A 20089-nucleotide genomic window follows, 5' to 3' on the forward strand; every position below is an offset into this window, starting at 1 on the left:
CTCCCCCACTAGGTAGCGCCGGGGCCCGAATGCCCTCCCTGCGAGGCGGGCAGTGGATTTGCCCTTGGCGCCACCCAACAGCTAGGTGACCCCGCAGGTGCAGCCTTGGGTCCCGCCAAGTTTTATTTATGTACGATTACGTTGCATGTAATCTTCACCTGCCTGTTATTTTTCCCCCAACCATTAAAAAGTGGAAAAAAATCTCAGTATTTAGCACGAGATGTGTGGCTCCGGGCTGTGGGTGGCAGAGCCCGGGGCCAGACGGGTGACCTGACAGTCCAGTGGTCGGATGGGCTCACAAGCGCGAGCCCCTGGGCCCAAGCAGACCCCCACACTCCGGCAGCTCAGAATTCATCCTTTCGTTCTCATTCTTGGTGCAGCCGCATACAGAAACGGCCCGGTGGGAGGGCCAGGCCCTGGGGGAGGGGCCGGGGAGGCTGGCAGTGCTGGAGCTGGAGTCCCGGGGAGGGTGCGCCCCCTCAGGGCGGGAGCTGGGTCAGGTGCAGGTGCAGGATCTCCTCCGCCCGCTTCAGGTACTCAGCCGCCTTCCTCTTCACACCTTCCTGGCGGGCAGGGGATGGGTCACCTGGGGGCGACACAGTGGCTCCTCTGAGCGGCCCTGGCCGAGCCCCTTACGGTTCCCAGAGCGACCCGCTGAGCCTTGCTGCCTCCCCTTGGACCCAGCGCCTATCTCCCATTGCACAGATGAGAACAGGGAGGCCCCGAGAGAGCCAGCCGCCCAGGGGCGAGGACTCCTGACGTCTGCGCTGCCCTCGGCCGGGACCCCAGGCCGCCCCTTACCAGGCACCCCCTGCAGCAGGATGTGCACGCCGTCCCGATAGCCCTGCAGCGCGGCCGGGTAGGCGCCCGCCTTCTCGTCCCGCAGGGCCTGGGCGATGAGTTCCGTGGCCTGGCTCACGTAGGCGGGTACGGGCTTTCCCTGCGGGTCCTCCCCCTGCTGCCCTCCTGGCTCCCAGGGTTCCTGCGGCTGCGTGGCCTCCGCCTCGGTCGCTGCCAGCTCGCCTGCGCTGGTGGGGCTGCAGCCTGCACCTAAATTTATGCAGTCAGAGAGGGGAGAGGGGGTATTCAGGCCAGGAGGCCCTTCCCTTCCCGGGGCCTGCTGCCCACCCCACACCAGGGCGCCGCCCTGTCCCCAGGGGAGGGGAGCAGTCCCGGGCGGGCACAGGGCAGAGCAGCCGGGTCTGTTTAACGGGTGCGGCTCCTGCGCTCGCCCGCAGCCTTGCTGTCCTAACTGGCTCTTTAGGAGCACGCGGACCGTGGTCTCCAAGCTCTGCGTCCCTGGTCCTGCTTGCCGCTGCCTCTGGCTGACCTGAAACCCAGCGTTTTAACGGAAGGCGGCTGGGCCGACGGCAGGAGGCCGGGGACGGAAAAGCCCGAAGTCCCCGCATTGGAGCGGCGGGTTCAGTGACTTGCAGGGCTCTGCGAGGTCTCACAGTTTTAGCCCAAAGGTGAGGACGGGGGTGAGGGGTCTCCTCACTGTCCCGAGTGAGGGGCTCAGCACGCCTGCAGGACTGGCGCCGAGGTGGTCGGACCCCGTCCCTGCAGCGTTCACGCGAGGCCGCGAGGCTGGCGGGTTGGGTGAGAAGGCCTTTGAGCCCTGGCCCTACCTCTGCCGGCCGGTGGGTCTCCCCTGCCTTCAGGATCTGGACCCTGAGCCGGCCGGGACCCCCACCTGCGGCTTCCAACCGCAGGGCCCGGACTCTGCAAACCTCGCTGGAAGGTGGCGGGCGCGAGTCCAGCTGGTGAACGGCCTCCTCCCCACATTCTGTACCTGCTGGCCCCACCCTGAGCCCCGGCATGACGGGGGCTCCGAGGCTGCCTGCTGCCTCGGGCAGCACCACAGAGGGGCCCGCAGGCTGCTGGCAGCTGGTGTGGCCTGGATGCGGTCACAGGGCCCCCCCAGAGGTTCCTGTGCTGGATGCTTGGTCCCCATGGCAGCACCGGGGGGTGGAGCCTGGAGAGGTGGGGGCCGGGCTGGTGTTGCGGCACAGCAGGTGCAGGCTGCTGTTTGGGAGGCCGGCACCCGTGTGAGCGCCTGGTCAAGTCCTGGCTCGCAGTCCAGCTCCCTGCTCATGTGCCCAGGGAGACAGCGAATGATGGCCCGAGCGCGTGCACCCTGCTACCACGGGGGCGGCCCGGATGGAGCTCCTGGCTCCTGGCTTTGGCCTGGCTCAGCCTTGGCTGTCGCGGCCAGTTGCGGAGTGAACCAGCGGATGGAAGACCTCTCTCTCTCTCTCTGTGTAACTCTGACTTTCAAATAAATACACAGAGTTAGACAGCGGTGTGTGGGGATTGGGTGCTGGGGGCACGGACCCCAGAGGCGATGAAGGCCGGCCTTACAGAGTGGGCCCTGAGCTGCTCTCACTTCCTGTCTCACCATGGGATCGTCTTCATTTATTTTTTAAAGATTGATTTATTTATTTGAAAGGCAGACTTACAGAGAGAGAGAAAGAGAGACAGAGAGTGAGTGTGTCCATCCGCTGGTTCATTCCCCAAATGGTCACAACATCCGGGGCTCTGCCAGGCCGAAGCCAGGAGCCAGGAGCTTCTTCCAGGTCTCCCACACAGGTGCAGGGGCCCAAGCACTTGGGCCATCCTCCACTGCTTTCCCAGGCCACAGCAGGAAGCTGGATTGGAAGTGGAGCAGCCGGGACTCGAACCGATGCCCATATGGGATGTCGGCATGGCAAGGTGGCTTTCCCGTTATGCCTGTCGGTCATACCATAACACCATCTGCCACAAGGCCCTGACTGGGGCCAAACACACGGGGCCGCCCTGTCTCGGACCTGCAGCTGCCGACACCGTGAGTGAAATCGGCTCGCTTCCTCAGTGCCCACCTTAGGCCCCTGTTACAGCCCCAGAAAGTGAACCAGCCTCGGCCCCAGACACCCCGGCTCTGGCCGTCCCCATCCGTTACCTTCCTTGGAGAAGGGGTCGAAGAGGGCGAGGTCGGCCTCGGTGAGTGGGCCCCGGGTGGGGGTCCCCGACGTCTCCTGGGGGCTGCCACAGCTGAAGAGGAGATCCAGGGCCTCCTGGGCGGGGCTGGACGGCGCAGGGTCTGCTGAGCAGAGACCACGGGGCACAGGGACAGCTGCGCTGAGCTGCGGCCCAGCTCTGCCAGGGAGCCGCCCCTCACCAAGTCCCTCAAGGGTTTGTGCCCATTTTACAGATGGAGAAGCTGAGAATGAAGATGACCTGTCCAGAGTCCCTCAGCAGGGAGACGGTTAGGGCTGGGGGGTGGGTGTGGACCCCCACGTCCACCCCCGCCCACCTTGTCTGCCCACTCCGGCGCCCAGCCTTCGGCCGGTACCTGGCACTTCCGACTCCTCGAGGCCCCTCCTCTCGGCGGGGAGCGGCTGGGGCAGCCGGGGCTCGTCAGGGGGCGGGGTGGGGATCAGTGGCGGAGGCAGGATGTGCAGGTCCCTGGACGCCTCACAGGGCCGTGCCACCTCGCCACCCTGCGGGAGAGACCAGCCTGGCAGAGTTGGCGGCATGGCCTGCTGGGCAGGTGCCTGGGGGCGGGGCAGGGCGGGGCAGCGTGGCCTGCTGGGCAGGTGCCTGGGGGCGGGGCAGGGCATGGCAGCATGGCCTGCTGGGCAGGTGCCTGGGGGCGGGGCAGGGCGGGGCAGCGTGGCCTGCTGGGCAGGTGCCTGGGGGCGGGGCAGGGCATGGCAGCATGGCCTGGTGGGCAGGTGCCTGGGGGTGGGGCAGGGCATGGCAGCGTGGCCTGGTGGGCTGGTGCCTGGGGGCGGGGTGGGGCGGGGCGGGGCAGCGTGGCCTGGTGGGCAGGTGCCTGGGGGCGGGGCGGGGCAGGGCAGGGCGGGGCGGCGTGGCCTGGTGGGCAGGTGCCTGGGGGCGGGGCGGGGCAGGGCAGGGCAGGGCAGGGCAGGGCAGCGTACCCGGAAGAACTCCTTGAGCTGGGGGCTGTTGTTGAGCGCAGGGATGTGCACTGTGAACCGAAGCAGGTCCTCCGCCCCCTTCCGCCGCTCCTCGATGACCGAGGCTTCGAAGCGGCCTGCAGCGCCCCAGGACGGGGAGGGGGCAGAGCGGCGGTGACCCCAGGGCCCGCCCAGCTCCTCCTCCCCACGAGCCTCCCTGAGGCTTCCCAGGGGGACAAACTTCCCCACTCATCCGCCAGATGTCTCCTGAGCACCCACTACCAGCTGCGCTCAGACGGAGAACGAGAGAGAAACAGTTTCTGTCCTGGATACTGTATCCCCGATGAGAAACAAAGCCTCCATGCACAGAGGGGGAAAGTGACCCACCCAGGGTCACACAGCAAGCTGCCCCTTTGTCACAGGCCCCTGCTCTGCCCTGTGCTGCCGGGGGCATAAGCTGCGCCACCCTGGCATGACCTGCCGGCAACGAGCCCTCACCAGCTGTGACCAAACATCTCATCCCCCCGGCGTCAGGGGACCTGGATGCACACAGACCAGCACTGCCCAGCAGAGACAGAACACGAGCGGCTGGTGCTGCGGCTCAGGGGGTTAAACCACCGCGCGACACCGGCATCCCACGTGGGCGCTGGTTCAAGTCCTGGCACACTCACCAAACACCTGGGCCGGGGGGAAGGCGGGGAACTCCTCGAGACGGCGGAAGAGGTTGCGGTGGGTGTAGGCCAGGTCTCCGTGCAGCTTGCGGAAGTCGCTGTACCGCTTCCAGACGACCACCTGCGGGGACACACGCGGGCTGGCCCGGGCTCGCGGGGGACAGACAGGGGCTGGCCTGGGTCTGCGGGGAACACACATGGGCTGGCCTGGGCCCGTGGGTGACACACACAGGCTGGCCTGGGCCCACGGGGGGCAGACAGGGGCTGGCCCGGGCCCATGGGGGACACACGTGGGCTGGCCCGGGCTCGCAGGGGACACACGTGGGCTGGCCCGGGCTCGCAGGGGACACGTGCAGGCTGGCCCGGGCCCGCGGGGGACACACAGGGGCTGGCCTGGGCCCACGGGTGACACACGTGGGCTGACCCGGGCTTGCGGGGGACACATGTGGGCTGGCCCGGGCTCGCAGGGGACACACACGGGCTGGCCCGGGCTCGCGGGGGACACATGCAGGCTGGCCCGGGCCCGCGGGGGACACACAGGGGCTGGCCTGGGTCCACGGGTGACACACAGGGGCTGGCCTGGGCCCACGGGTGACACACGTGGGCTGACCCGGGCTCGCGGGGGACACATGTGGGCTGGCCCAGGCTCGCTGGGGACACACACGGGCTGGCCCGGGCTCGCGGGGGACACACATGGGCTGGCCCGGGTTTGCGGGGGACACACACGGGCTGGCCCGAGCTCGCGGGGGGCACACAGGGGCTGGCCTGGGCCCACAGGGGACACACACGGGCTGGCCCGGCTTTGCGGAGGACACACACAGGCTGGCCCGGACACGCAGGGGACACATGCAGGCTGGCCTGGGCCCGTGGGGGACACACACGGGCTGGCCCCGAGCCTGCGGGGTGGGGGGCAGCCTCCCGTGCACCGTGTCCCGCGCCCGCGCAGCTGAGGGACGCCTGAGCAGAGGGCACGGCCGCCACTCCGCCCTTGGCGCCCCCCGCGTTCCCCCCCAGGAGCCGGCTGCTGCCTGCTCACTCTGTCCAGACCTGGAAGTGGGGGTGGCCCCGCTCCCCACGAGCCTCACCTCCTTCACATCCTCAGGGTCCTTCTTTGAGATGAACTGAAAAAAAAAAAAGGGCAAGAGCCAGGTGAGACCAGAGGTGGCCGTGCCAGCCCATCTCCTGGAAAAGCTAAGGAGGCCCAGACAATCCCGAGTGCCGCTGCCCCTCGGGTCAGGGCCCCTGGCCGCTGGCATCCCGCTGTCCCTCTGCCACGTGCCTCAGTCCTTCCAGCTCTTAAAGGGCCACCCACCCGGCGCAGGGTAAGAGCCCGCCGGGCGCTGCAGGTGCGCCGCCAGCTCCCAGAAGCCTCTCCGACCTCTGCGGACGACAGCATCACGGACGGACGGAGCTGCTGCTGCCACCCCGGTCGGGGTCTTTACTCCCAGCAGCCCGCTCATCTGCACGCGCGCGCACTTAGGGTCTGCGCGTCTTAGGGCCAGAGCTGTGGCTCAGCGGGTTAGGCCGCAGCGTGCAGCACCGGCGTCCCATGCGAGCGCCAATCCAAGTCTGGCTGCTCCGCTTCCGATCCCGCCCCCTGCTAATGCACCTGGGAAAGCAGCAGAAGAGGCCCAAGCGCTCGGGCCCCTGCACCCACGTGGGAGACCCGGACGGAATTCCAGGCTCCTGGCTTCGGCCTGGCCAGCCTCGGCCATTGCACCCATTTGGGGAGTGAACCAGCAGATGGAAGACCTCTCTCTCTCTCTCTCTCTCTCTCTCTGCTGCCCCCTCCAGCTCTGCCTCTCGAATAAATAAATCTTGTATTAAAAAAAAGTCTGTGCATCTTTATGTAAAGTATAGCTTTTATTATTATTAGTAAACGAAGAACAAAGCCGCGAGGGCAGCCTTTTGGGCTAGTGGCCCAGATGCCTCAGGCCTGAGTTTGAGTCCCGGCTCCGGCCTCTGACTCCAGCTTCCCGCCGCCGCCGACCAGAGGAGGCACCCAGCAGGTGGGTCTCTGCCCCAGCACGGGACCCGGCTGCGGGCACCGTGGGGGTGGCCAGTGCGCGGAAGCTCTCCGCTGTCCGTCTCTCCCTCGTTCCTAAAAATCACTAAGCAACGCAGGAATACCGACGCCTACTCCCGTAAGTGGCAGATGGTGGAATCACACATTCGCTCACAAACGCTGAGTTCATTTGCAAGGATAAACAAACTAATAGTGAGGCTCTCTAAGGACAGCAGGAAGGGGGTGCAGTGGGAATTCTTTAGGAATTATGAACCAGACCCAGGTTACCTGGTGTAGAGCTGAGGGCGGGGCCTGGGGGAAGCGCACACCGCTCCGCACCACCGCCCTCTGCGCACACCCCAGATGGCCGCAGGGCAGGGCTGGCCAGGCGGGAACCAGAGCCCTACCCCACGGGGCGAGGAGCAGGGCCAGGGCCCGGCTGGGAGCAGGGGCAGGTGGGGCTCCGCACGCGTGGGACGCGGGCACAGGGGCAGCCGGGACTCCGCACGCGTGGGACGCGTGGGGCAGCCGGGACTCCGCACGTGTGGGACGCGGGGCAGCTGGGACTCCGCACGCGTGGGACGCGGGTACAGGGGCAGCCAGGACTCCGCACGCGTGGGACGCGGGGCAGCCGGGACTCCGCACGCGTGGGACGCGGGGCAGCCGGGACTCCGCACGCGTGGGACGCGGGCACGGGGCAGCCGGGACTCCGCACGCGTGGGAAGCGCGGGGCAGCTGGGGCTCCGCACGCGTGGGACGCGGGCTGGACCCGCTGCCGCACACAGCGCGCGCCGGGAGAGCCCGGGCGCTCCGTTCCCGTTAATATTTATTATCAGCTCCAAAGCTGCCGAACTCCAGGTTCCCCAGCCCCCAGAGGGGAGTCTGCCCCGGGTGCCCCCCCCCCACCGCGGCTCGGCGGCCTGTGAGTTATGACGTCACCCTGCTCTTACGTCAGCGCCAGCATTCTGCTCACTGGGAATTATTCTCACGGCTCCTCCACCTCCACACAAGGGCTGCTCTTACGTCACATAGTGCTCTTACGTCACACCGTGCTCTTAGAATATCACACGATGTTTTAACATCACACAGCCCTCCACGTCACGCGATGCTTTTACGTCAGTGTTCTTACGTCACGCGATGCTCCTACGTCAGCGCCAGTCTTCACTCCTTCCCTGCCGTGACCGCCCACGCTAACTCCCGAGCAGTCTAGAACCACACACCGGGGTAATTTTGTGAAGAACGGAAAATGAGCTCTTTAAAGGCCTTTTATGTCGGTGTCGAAGCCGCTCTGGGGTATGGAAGCCGTTAGGCCAGCTTCCCTGTAGGCTCGGAGAAAGTCGCAGCCTGGGGTCCACCCGCCACGAGCCCCGCGTGGGCGCACGCCCGGCCGCCACGGAACGGCCGTCCGCGCCCCTTTAAGAGGGGCCGCGCCCTCCCGTCGCCCCGCCCCCCAGGCGCGCGGACGTCAGCGGAGGCGCAGACCCTGCCTCCCCTTAAAGGGGAAATTCTTTTCTGTCGGCTCAAAAGGTGGTTTCCTGCGGCGCTCTGCCTTAAGGGAAAACTCGGCCGCCGGGCTCCTTAAAGGGGCGATGGATCCGCCGGGCCCCACCTCACCTGCGCTGTTACTTTGTACTCGGTGTAGCCCTTGGGGTGGGTCCTGGGGTCGGAGACTGTGTAGTGCCGCAGGAAGTCATCCTTCGCCTGGCGAGACATGACTGCCAAGCCGCAGCGGAGCCGACCACCGGCCCCGACGTGCTCCAGGCCGCCCCCGCCCCTCCAGGTCGGCCGCCACCCGCCGCCGCCCGGCTCGGGCCTGCGCCCTTCCTCTACTTCCGGCCCCGAGCTGAGTGACAGCGCCGCGCCCCACCCGGGCGCGCGGCCAAGGGAGCGTCTGAAAAGTGCCCTGGTGCTGGTACAGCGAAGGCGCAGGTTCTGGCCTCATCTCTGCCGGGCGGTCCCTGGGAGCCTCAACCCACTTCCCCTGCACCCATGCACCCAGCTTCCATTGTGTAAACACGGGCCGGAGATGCCCAGCTTCTGGAAGCCAGGGAGAAGCAAGATGCTGTCAGGGGCTCCGCAGCCACAGCTCTCCGCAGCTGAGGGCTGGAGCCTGTCTCCTCTCTGGAATGGGGCTATTTATGAGCGAATGCGAACCCGGGGAGGGGTGTTATGGGACCATCGCTGATGCCCCAGCAGCAGAGACTTGCATCAGAAACACCTGGTCCCGGGCACCTCTTGGGCTGCTTGGGCTGTCCTGAGTGTGGCGGCAGGTGCTGGTGAGCTGGAAGCCGGTAGCTCGGAGAAATGGGCAGAGCGGCGACCCGTGCCCGAAGCCAGCACACCTCGGCTGCACCAGTCACCGTGGCGGTGCTGGCGCAACCAGGCTGCATTCAGCCACCAACTGGTCGGCCCCGGGACTGCGTCCCCGGGATGTCTGCAAAGCTGGTCGCCCGGTGGAGGCCGCTGTCTCCCCAACCCAGCGAGAACCTGTGGGAACGCACCGGGAAGTGGAGAGGCTTGTGGGAGACGGGGCAGGTGCAATGCCCCCGGAGTGTTCCTGGGACGCAGATGGATGGATGCTGTCGCAGCGGCTGCAAGGCAGCCTCCGAGTCCTCCCCTGGCGGCTCTGCAAGGAGCTGGGATATCCGGAGGTGTGGCAGGAGGCTGCGGATGGGGTGTGTCCTCCGCCCCCACACACCAGGGCTCCCGAGGACCCAGCTAGGCCTGGCTTGCGCTCTCCAGGGTACCTGGGCAGGGCCGACTCTCCGGTCTCCTCTCCCCCTTTCCTCTCCTCTCCCCCTCTTCCCCATTGCCCTCTCCAGCCTTGTCCGTGTCTCCACCTTCACCCCTCCACGGGGAGGGGCAGACAGAGGGTGACAGCTGCAGAGCCCTGTTGCAGGGGAGGGGGGGAGAGGGACCCCGACCCCGGGCTTGTTGCGGGCTCTTTCCTCCAACAGGAGACCTGGATGAAGGGGGCAGGTGCCTGGGACGTGTTTAAAGACAAGGAAAGCCTGGGCTGCAGTCTGCAGGGTTTGGGTGTCCTTTTATAGGCTGCCGTGGGGCAGAATCGAGTGTGTACAGGAGGCGGAGTTTGGGGCGCACGGTCTCCCCGCTGCTCCTCCTCTCCTTCCCTCTTCTTCTGGGACATGGTGGGGGGGCAGGTGGCTTCATCACTAGGTGTTCTGGGACCCAGCCAGGATGATGTCCCTGGATGCGTGCTTGGGCATGGCACCCCACCCCACCCGTCATGGGACGCAGGCAAAACTTTGGCTGTGGGAATCCCGGGCTGCTTGCAAGGTAGCGTCGAGGGTGGCTGCTCCGTCCCTGCCCACGGTTATTCCCTCGGCCACTCCCCTGCACGTGGACACACACGCACCCACCCCCCCCACACGACTGCCTTGGCCCTGGGGTCGCCCCGTGTCTCTGGGTGACCAAGTCCACGTGGGCTGGATTCACCTGGTTCAGATGTCGACCAGAGCTGCCCTTACACAGTGCTCAGGGCAGACGACACGCCAACCCACGTGGCCCTAATCCCAACCCTGGGAGGGAAACCGAGGCAGAGAGGGGCCAGGCCACTTGTTCTGCTGCAGCGGGCGGCACAGCTGGCTTCCAGCTGCAGAGCTGGGCCTGTCCCTGCACCCGGGGCTTGTGAGCAGGCAGACTGGACCCGGGCTCCTCCTCCTGCGTGCTGGGACAGCAGAGGCGGGAAGGGTGCTGCCCACTAGCTCCCTGCATCGTCCCGGAACGCAGACTTTGCACAGGGCCCTACCCCTCTGGGAAGGGACCCTCGCGCCAACTCCAGAGTGAAGTCCCAGGGCCGCCTCCTCACCTTGGGTCACGGCATCCGGCGTCCCTCGGGCAGCCTGCCCTTCCCTGGGACAAGGCCCCACAGGCTTGTCGGGTGCCAGGGCCTCGGGCTGCTCAGCCCTGGTGTTTGCATTTCAGGCACAAAAACTGCGGTGCTCAGGCCTGAGTCGGCACAGGAGGCAGCAGGGTGTCACGGCCCAGTGTGCCGGCTTCAAAGCCCAGCCCCCACTTCCTAGCTGGCTGGCTTTGGGTGCTCAGCTTAACTCAAGGGGCTGCCTCGCCCCGTGAAAACACCCGTGTGATTTGCCACTGGATTAAGATCCTCGGGTGGGGGCTGGCTGTGGCACAGGTGAAGCCACTGTCTGCAGCGCCGGCATTCCATGTGGGCGCCGGTTCGAGTCCCGGCTGCTCCACTTCCAATCCAGCTCCCTGCTAATGCGCCTGGCAGAGCAGTGGAGGATGGTCTAAGTGCTTGGGCCCTGCACCCACGTAGGAGACCCGGAAGAAGCCCCTGGCTCCTGGCTTCCACCTGGCCCTCTGGCGAGTGAACCAGTGGATGGAAGATCTAATTCTGATTTATAAATCAATCTTTAAAAAGCTCCATAGCCTGTGAGAAGGCCTTAAACACCTCGCCTGATGTCCGTCTACACTGCAGTCCACGCCCCTGGCCTTTTGTGTCCCTGTGTGGGAGTCCCTCTGCCTGGACCTGCACTGCCGGCAGCTAGGCACGCTGTCCACTGCACACGGCTTCTTGGTGGCCACAGAGAACCGGAGGCTGAACTTCAACAGGCTGGGAGCCCTGGCCGGGGCCTGTGTCCCTTTTTCTAATCCATACCTAGGAGGGCTGCAGCTACCCTGTGACCCAGCCTCCCCTTCTCTGCCAAAACACATCCCCCCTCCCCCCGCCCCAGCTCCAGTGTCACCTCCTCCAGGAAGCCTGCCTGGACTCTCCCGGGTGGAGGTTCCACAGCCCCGTCCTGGGCTCCCACTCCCTGTGACACAGCAGCAGCCGACCTGCGGGCTGCCAACGGGCCTTTGCCTCTCTGTCCCCCGCTGGACTCGGGCATCCCAGGTGGCGTCCAGAGAGGTTGAATCAAGAAACGGCTGAGCTGGGCGCCGGGGCGAGGAGTGGTTTATTCTCAGAGCTGAGCACAGGGCGAGGCCCACGGCCTCAGTAGCAGCGGAGGGGCCTGTCCAGCCCCAGCCCTTCCTTTTGGGTGCGCAGCGGCGGGCCGGGTAGGGCCAGGGCAACAGACAGTCCGGTCTGGGCGGGGGTGGGGAGTGTGAGTTCTGCAGGTGGGGCGGGGGAGCGGGCAGCGGCTCAGTCGGCCGTGAAGATGCGGCTGGAGATGTCGTCCAGCAGCCAGTCCACGCCGCACAGCAGGTTCTCCCCGGTCACCGCGCTGCAGCCCTGGATGCACCAGTGGTGGCTGCGGATGGAGTCCAGCTCCAGGGCCTGGCGGGGCGGAAGTACCGGTGGGGGCAGCCCGGGTCTCCCCACCCAGGGAGCCGCCCAGGCCCTGGCAAGGGGCCCCCCCCCGGGGGGGAGAGCTCCCTGGGCAGTGCCACCCCCTGCTGCGGCGTCCGCCAGGTCCCAGGCATCCTGCTGGGGACCCCCCGCGCGTCCCCGCGCCCTCGTCCCCGCGTCCTCTGCTTCCGAGGCCTCGGACGCCCAGGAGAACCAAAGCTCAGACGCTCCACAGGCCCCCAAGGTCACACAGCCGGGCAAGGCAGAACCGGTTTCTAACCCGGCTTTCTCATCCCCGGGGTCAGGCGGTCCTGGCCAGCGAGAGCAGGGGGCCGCCGTGGCAAAGGGAGCTCCCCGGGGCGGAGGGCGCCGGGTGCCCGCCTGTGCGGTAACTAACAGGCCCTGGCGCCACCCCTACGCCTCACCTGCCACACAGCAGGGGCTCACAAATGCCACCCAACACCTGGCGAGACGCCCGCCTCCCTGTCCCGTGAGCCCCGCACTCACCTCGCGAATCGCATTGGAGGACAGCGCTCCCGGCAGGTCCTGCTTATTGGCAAAGATCAGGAGGGTCGCTCCGGCCAGTCGCTGCGGGGCAGAGAGGGGACGGGGCTCAAGGGCCGGCAGCCCCCTCCTCCACTGGCCCAGAGCGGCTGTGGGGGCGGGAGCGGCCCGGGTGGGAGGGGCAGCGGGCCCCTCACTCCCAGTTCCTGTTTCCTCTTTTGTAATCCAGGACAAGAGGATCCTGGGCCCCTCTGTGGTTCTGATGGTCTGACCTCCAGAGACCCCCGCAGACCCCAGGACAAGACCATCCTAGGGCCCTGTGGTTCCCATGGTCTGACCCGCAGAGACCCCGTGGACCCCCGAGGACAAGAGGATCCTGGTCCCCCCTTTGGTTCCGATGGTCTGACCCGCAGAGACCCCGCAGACCCCGGGACAAGACCATCCTGGCCCCCTCCGTGGTTCCGGTGGTCTGACCCGCAGAGACCCCGTGGACCCCCGGGACAAGACGATCCTGGCCCCCTCCGTGGTTCCGGTGGTCTGACCCGCAGAGACCCGGCAGACTCCGGGACAGAACAATCCTGGTCCCCCCTGTGGCTCCCATGGTCTGACCCGCAGAGACCCCGTGGACCCCCGGGACAAGACCATCCTTGGCCCCCCTGTGGTTCTGGTGGTCTGACCCACAGAGACCCCACAGACCCCAGGACAGAACGATCCTGCCCCCCCCCCCGTGGTTCCGGTGGTCTGACCTGCAGAGACCCCGCGACAAGACCATCCTTGGCCCTCTTTGTGGTTCCGATGGTCTGACCCACAGAGACCCCGCAGGCTGCCTTCCCCCTTCACGTGCCACTCCCAGCAGGCCTCACTCTGCCTCTGATTCCAGATATTTCCACCCGCGTCTTCCCCGGGCGTCCTCCACACCATCGCCCTCACCCTGTAGGCCTTGGCCTGTGGGGCGTGCGCTCAGAGTCTGCCGGCCATGATCTGTGCCCCCCCCCCCCAACATCTGCCTTTCCACTCCCCAGGAGCCCTGGCTCTCAGCTGCGTGCAGTGCGGCGCGAGGCTGAGTCCAACAGCAGGGACAGGACCGCCGTCCCCAGCCTTCCGCTCCTGGCTGACAGATGACCGGGTTACGGAAGATGTTCGCACCACGCGAGCTATGAAGGGGTGAGGGCTCCAGCTCCTCAACTCTTCTGTAAATCTACCGTTTTAAAGAAAACTGCTCGGGAGGCCGGCACTGGGTAAAGCTGCTGCCTGGGACGCCAGCATCCGGCGTGGGAGCGCTGGTTAGGGTCCCGGCTGCTCCGCTTCCGGTCCAGCCCCCTGCTAACGCGCCTGGGAAGGCAGCAGAGGATGGCCCAAGTGCTGGGGCTCCTGTCACCCACGCGGGAGGCCCGGATGGAGCTCCAGGCTCCCGGCTTCAGCCTGGCCCAGCTCCAACCACTGCAGCCATCTGGGAGTGAACCAGCGATGGAAGATCTTTCTCTCCGTCTCTCCCTCTCTTTCAAATAACATAAAGTAGATCTTTCTGCTTTCAAAGATCATCTCGGGATGTGGAAGTGAGCGGTTAGGTGGCTCTCCTGAGGGCACACAGTAGGGCGCCCCACCCCCGCCCCCCAGAGCCTCACTCGCTAAGCCCAGTCCTGTGGGTGACGTCATGCCTGCTTCAGGGCAGACGCTGAAGCTCAGAGGAGAAAACCGGCGGCCCTCGGGGGTCAGGAGCCCAGGTCGCAGTGCACAGAATGGCACCATGGGCCTCCCGTGGTGGGGTGCGGTGCAGGAACAGGTCTGTCCCAGGCGTCCCTCTGGGTGCCCGTGGAGAAAGGTGTCCACACACCCGACACATGTATTCACAGAGGAGGGCCGCCCCCGGCCAGCAGCCTCTCTCCACGCCCCACCAGCGCTGTGCGCATGCAGACACACCCCCAGCCCTCCCCGCCCCCCCCCCCCCCCCCGGCGTGCGCCTCCTCCACCAGCCCCTCGCGCACACCCCCCCACCCCCTCCCGGCCCCGGCGTGCACCTCCTCCACCAGCCCCTCGCGCACACCCCCCCACCCCCTCCCCGGCCCCGGCGTGCACCTCCTCCACCAGCCCCTCGTGCACACCCCCCCACCCCCTGCCCGGCCCCGGCGTGCACCTCCTCCACCAGCCCCTCGCGCACACCCCCCCACCCCCTCCCCCCCACCGGCGTGCACCTCCTCCACCAGCCCCTAGCGCACACCCCCCACCCCCTGCCCGGCCCCGGTGTGCACCTCCTCCACCAGCCCCTCGCGCACACCCCACCCCCTCCCCGGCCCCGGTGTGCACCTCCTCCACCAGCCCCTCGCGCACACCCCCCACCCCCTGCCCGGCCCCGGCGTGCACCTCCTCCACCAGCAGGCTCTGGAGCTCCCGCAGGCAGTCCTGCATGCGCTGGCGGTCAGCGCTGTCCACCACCCAGATGAGGCCATCGGTGCTCTCGAAGTAGTTCCGCCAGTAGGAGCGCAGGGACTTCTGGCCGCCCACGTCCCAGATGTTCAGCTTGAACCTGCGCAGGGGAGGGAGGCGGCAGCGGATGAGCCAGGCCCCTCTGCGGCTCCGGGCCCTGCCGGGGCCCTGCTCACCCACCCGCGGTGCTCCAGGGTCTTGATGTTGAAGCCCAGCGTGGGGGAGATGGTGTCCACGTCCTCCCCGTTGAACTTCTTGAGGATCGTGGTTTTGCCGGCATTGTCCAGGCCGCTGCGGCGCGCCCGGTTAAGGAAGTCCCCGCATCCCTGCGTCCCTGCGCCCCGAGGACCGACCGACCGCTCCCCGCCTGTGCCAAGATGAGTGGTGCCCACGCTGGCCCCTGAAAGGCGCGGCGGCATCAGGCATCTCCTCTGGCCGGGCCCTCCTCGGCGTGGGTCCTGGTGGACCAAGGCCACTCCCTCCCAGGCCCGCACTCTACTGGGGAGGACGCGAAGTGCCCTGAGCCAAGGCCCCAAATCCAAATAACCGGCTTTGCCAAGGCCCCGGGGGACAGCCACACTCTCACCTGCTTCTGGAATATTCCAAATGCATGCAAATGATGTGTGAATATTCCAAATGCATGCAAATGATGTGTGAATATTCCAAATACATGCAAATGAATGTGTGAATATTCCAAATACATGCAAATGAATGTGTGAATATTCCAAATGCATGCAAATGGATGTGTGAATATTCCAAATGCATGCAAATGGATGTGTGAATATTCCAAATGCATGCAAATGGATGTGTGAGCTCACAGCAGAGGAGTCATTCCCACAGCTCGGTGTACCTGGCAGAGCAAGGGGGCTGTGGCCGGGCAGGTCCCCGACTCAGCCGTCTCTCTCCCGACCTTGAGTGACCCAAGGCCACAAACTGGAGGTGAGGACAGCACCTCTGCTGAGCCCAGGCCCAGGCCCTGAAAATCAGCTGACGACCCCGCTGTGGCTCTCAGCCCCTCCCCCATCTCATTCCTCACTTCGGCTGCAGGCAGCTCCTGTCCACCCCCCTGCCTTCTCCCTCATCCTTGAACCACACCCACCAGCCTCTGGCTCCTGCTCGCCAAGGTGAGTCCCAGGGGCCCCCACCCCCAGCTCCTGGTCCTCCTCCAACCTCTGGCCTGCATACACTCCCTGGGCGGTGTCCTCCACAGACCCCCGACCTGCACCTGCCCACCTGCCCACCTGCCCTTCCCGGGAAGTCTGGGGCCTCTCTCAGGGGAGAACAGAACTCTGCCTCCCAGCCCCTGCGCTCCTCCCCGGCTCCTCCCAGCCTCGGCCAATGGCCCCTGGTCCTTGTAACTGCTCGCACCAGGAACCTGGCAGTCGGGCCTCACTTCCCCAACCTGACACCAGGGGCGGGGAGTGGGGCAGAACGTCCCCCCCCCCCTTTCAGGATCTCACCGCTCACACCGTGGCCCAAGCCACCAGTCTCTCTCCCCAACCTCAGCTCGTGCTCTGCACCCCTCACTGTCAGGAAGCAGAAGGCCCCAGGGGAGGCGGCTCTGGGGTCCCCTCTGGGCGCACCTGCTCCCTTTGCCCCCCCCAGCCCACCTCCCCCAGCTCTGCGTGTTCAGCTGTCACTCTGCGAGCCTGGTCCTCCGAGCACGGGCCACTCAGCACCCTGCTCCTCCCTGCATTACAGCGTTCCGCCACGCAGGGTCTGCTTTGCTGGGTTACCCCAGCCCCTAGGACGCTGGCGCGCACACAGTGGCGCTCAGCTCCCTGGGCCTTTCCCGGGGCTCTTTACACCCGACACAGATGCACGCATCAGGGTCTCCTCTCCCCAGCCAGGGCCTGCGAGCCCTCGGCCCGGGGACAGCAACGGGTGACCGCAGCAGAGACGGACGGTCGGACACAAGCGCGAAACGACCCGCGGCGTCCACGCCCCCGGCCGCGCGAGCTGAGGGCGGGGCCCGCTCGCCCCTGGGATTTCGAACTCGAGGGCGGGGTCGGGGCCCGGCACCCTCGGACAGGCCGCGGGGGGGTGGGAGGTCAGAGCCGGGGCGGCCAGGGGCCCCCAGCTCCGTCCCGCCCGACGGACGGCGACGTCCAGTCACCTCCGGGCCCCACCTCCCCCTTCCATTCGGGACGCCGTGTCCGGGCGCTTCGGCTTCAGGCCCGCACCTTGGGCCTTCGGAACGGAGCCCCCCGCCCCGAGCCAGTGGTACGGCCTCCTCGCGGCCCCCCGCCGGGAGCAATTGGTAGGGCCCACGTGCGTGACGCACAATGGGCAGTTGGGACGGGAGAGCGTCCGCGCACCCTGGCGCCGCCCACCCGGCAGGGCGCCCGCCACCCCGCGGCTCCGGCCCCCGGGAGGATACAGCATGAGCAGTCGCAGCTCCCGCTCTTTCTGCTTCATCTTCTTCAGAATGGTCAGAAGCCCCATAGTCCCGGAGCCCCCTCCCGGCTGCCGTCTCTTCCTAGTCCCGGGCCCCCGCTCCCTGATCCTATTGGCTATCACGCCCAACGACAGCGCAGCCTATTGGCTGCTGCCTCCCGTGGGCCCGCCCTCGCCCCACGTGACTGCCCGGCGGCCGGCGGGAGCCGCTGCGGCGGTGCGGGGGGGCTTCTGCGGCGCCGCCCGCCTTAACCCTTCGCGTCCCGGGGGCTGAGAGCGAAGTCCCCATCTTCCTCCGAGCACCCAAGGCCTCGGCCAGCCACGGGAACCGTTGCGTCTTGATGGGTCGGGGGTCAGAACCAAGAGCCCCGCGGGTGTTGAGCGTGGCCGGGGTCGCCAAAGGCCCTGTGTTAGGAAACACGGTGTGGATCCTGCCGTCCCCCCAGCCCCGCCGGTGTCGGAGGAGATAATGGGGCTTTCCTCTCCTCCGGCTCCGGTGGGAAGAGGACCCGTGCTTCTCCGGGGCGAAAGTGCCCCCTGGGGGCCATTTCGAGATGTGCGGGGCGGGGGGCTTCTTTGCATCTGAGCCCTGGTCATTTCGGGTCGGGGGCACAGCCCTGCCCCGAGGATCGTCTGGTTCCACCGAGGCCCTTGTCACAGGGGCTGGCGTGTGCTAGATGCTGACCGCGCGTGGCCACGCATGTGTCCCGGCTCTGCGCACTGCGGCCCCGAGGGGTTCATCTCCTTTTTTGTGGAGTCCAGAGAGTTTAAGGGTGAGGTTTGAACTCCGATCTAGCCGAAGGCGGCTGCGTGGAGTTCGCCTCGCCAGGGAGGGGTCTGGAAGGAGCTGGATTTTCCCGTCCTCGGGAGGTGGTTGCGGGCAGGTGGAGACGGCGGGGCGCCCGCGTGGGCGCCTGGGGTGGACCGCATTTTCCCTGCATCAGGCGCACACAGGGGAAGAAAAGGAGCGCGAAGGCTCTGACCCCAGCCGAGGCCAGAACAGGGAATGCCAAGGCCGCGGGACCCGCCTGGGGTCTGCCCTCACAGATGACCAGTGAGTTCGGAGCAGCCAGTGGGGGAGGTTGCCCAGGCCGTGGGGTAGAGTCCACGGAGGAGCCGGTGGAGGGGCGGGCAGGTGCTAAATGAGAAGTGCAAGTCCCAGTCCCATTCTGATTGAAAGAATACCCACGGAGCACGTCCCCGCCCCCGCCCCCGCCCGCCGTGGGTCGGGAGGCAGCGGCGCCTTGTCCTGCCGGAGGGTCAGTCAGCTCCTCCGTCCCCGAGGCTCCGGGCCCTGCAGGCAGCCTTCCTGGACGGCTTCACCGCCCAGCCTGGGTGCCAGGGCGGCCATCCTCTCTCCCCGCTGCCGGCCACACCCCAGCCCAGGTCCTATGAAAACCCTCCCTGGCCTTCCGGGGAGCCCTGCTGAGAGTCCGGCCTGGGCTCAGAGGAGCAGGGAAGAGCTGTGAGGGGCTGGGGGCCTCCAGCGCGGTCAGCCCTGCAGCGGCCTCGGCCAGCTTGCTCCTCTCGTCACTGCCACGTCCCCTGCGCTTTACGTCTCTACAGCCTGTAGTAGCATGAGCGCGGTTTGAAAAACATGTACCTATTTATTTGAAAAGCAAAGTGACAGAGGAGAGAGAGAGAGAAAGAGCTTCCGTCTGCTGGTTCACTCCCCAAGTGCCCACAACAGACAGGGCTGGACCAGGCCAAAATCAGGAGCCTGGAAGGCCATCCAGGCCCTCGCGTGGGTGGCAAGGACCTAACCCTTTCGAGCGTCACGCACTGCCTTCCCCAGCGCGTCAGCAGGAAACTGGGTTGGAAGTGGAGTAGCTGGGGCTCGAACCCTGGGATGTGGGTATTGTGAGTGGGGCTTCAACACCTGCCCCCCGTGCATGCCCTCACCTGTTTACTGCACATGCCCCGAGTGTGTCCTCACCTGTGTACTGCGTGTTCCCTGAGCGTGTCCTCACCCGTGTACCGCATGTGCCCCGAGCGTGTCCTTACGTGTTTACTGTGCATGCCCCGAGCGTGTCCTCGCACGTGTACCACGCGTGCCCGAGCACTGAGGAGCCCTCTCTCCTTCCGGGAGCAGGCACCGGTCAGTGTGGCCATCAGTTTCCTGCTCCCAGCTCTGGAGCCCCGCCTTTGGTGAAGAGGTTGCTGGACAGAGAGTCCTGGCTTCAGCACTTCTGTGTGAAGACGCAGCTCATACCCGGCCCTCCGCTGGCCACCGACCTGCACACTGCTGCCGCCCATGGGCCACCCTGCACCAGGCAGAGGCTCGGTCCTGAGGTCTTGGCCACCTGAGGCTCCGGGTCTGTGCCTCCGGCCGCTGGCTGCCCGAGGCAGGGCTGTGGGGTGATGGCCAGCGATCCCGCAGCGAGACTTGGTACGGCAGCCTCCGGGCTCCCGCCCGCCCGTGGTGCCCTCTTCTTTCATAGCACCGGCCACAGGTATGGGGTGCAGGCAGCTGGGGGTCGTCGGGTCATTCACATTTCTGCTGCTCTAATCAGCAGACAGGTGGCTGCCGCTGCCCGCAGGGCCCGGCGCTGCTGTGAGTGTGGCCAGGCTGTCTACAGCATCTGGTGCCGGCATTTAGAGGCCCCGCTGCGTTCATCTCATGCACAGGGCCAGTGTCCTCTCCTTTCAATGCCCCAGAAGCCGGCTGTAGCCAGGAGTCCCCGTAAGTCTTTCCTGGCGTAGGGTGGAGCCGATTCATCGGTGGCCAGTTCATGTTCCTGGGGAGGCGCCCTGGTCCTTGGGGTGTCTTAAGCCGTGCACGTCACAGTTTCTTTAGGGTTTTGTGCCTTTTCTCTTGAAACCATTCGTCCTCTCTCTGCCAGATACTTAAGGCTCTTACCCGTTATTTACATACAAAATTTTGATCTCTTGTTTGAGAGGCAGAGACCCAGAG

At 66.5% G+C, this 20089-nt stretch overlaps 2 protein-coding genes across 9 annotated transcripts; both read right to left on the reverse strand.

Moving 5' to 3' along the window:
• Window positions 1-105: 105 nt before the first annotated feature.
• SNX15 (sorting nexin 15) lies at window positions 106-9400 on the reverse strand. Of its 6 annotated transcripts, none has more exons than XM_051831445.2 (8): window positions 9077-9400; window positions 5656-5691; window positions 4571-4691; window positions 3921-4036; window positions 3332-3479; window positions 2939-3079; window positions 802-1050; window positions 106-586 (listed from the first exon to the last, which is right to left on the reverse strand). In XM_051831445.2, the coding sequence occupies exons 1-8, from the start codon at window positions 9383-9385 to the stop codon at window positions 480-482; spliced, it is 1227 nt and encodes a 408-aa protein (XP_051687405.2). In that variant the 5' UTR covers window positions 9386-9400; the 3' UTR covers window positions 106-479. The 6 variants fall into 6 exon arrangements, with proteins under 6 accessions (XP_051687405.2, XP_051687404.2, XP_069924863.1 ...); XM_051831444.2 differs by having other exon boundaries at window positions 2939-3082; XM_070068762.1 differs by having other exon boundaries at window positions 2939-3199.
• Window positions 9401-11497: 2097 nt separating this feature from the next.
• ARL2 (ARF like GTPase 2) lies at window positions 11498-17317 on the reverse strand. 3 transcript variants are annotated; one of them, XM_051831452.2, is made up of 5 exons: window positions 17159-17317; window positions 14959-15069; window positions 14716-14878; window positions 12358-12438; window positions 11498-11838 (listed from the first exon to the last, which is right to left on the reverse strand). In XM_051831452.2, exons 1-5 carry the CDS (start codon window positions 17221-17223, stop codon window positions 11704-11706), a joined length of 555 nt encoding a protein of 184 aa, XP_051687412.2. In that variant the 5' UTR covers window positions 17224-17317; the 3' UTR covers window positions 11498-11703. The 3 variants fall into 3 exon arrangements, with proteins under 3 accessions (XP_051687412.2, XP_069924892.1, XP_051687413.2); XM_070068791.1 differs by lacking the exon at window positions 17159-17317 and adding an exon at window positions 15365-15598 and having other exon boundaries at window positions 14959-15178; XM_051831453.2 differs by lacking the exon at window positions 14959-15069 and having other exon boundaries at window positions 17063-17290.
• Window positions 17318-20089: the final 2772 nt, after the last annotated feature.

This window comes from Oryctolagus cuniculus, chromosome 1 (genome assembly GCF_964237555.1).
Source record: "Oryctolagus cuniculus chromosome 1, mOryCun1.1, whole genome shotgun sequence".
Taxonomy (NCBI): domain Eukaryota; kingdom Metazoa; phylum Chordata; class Mammalia; order Lagomorpha; family Leporidae; genus Oryctolagus; species Oryctolagus cuniculus.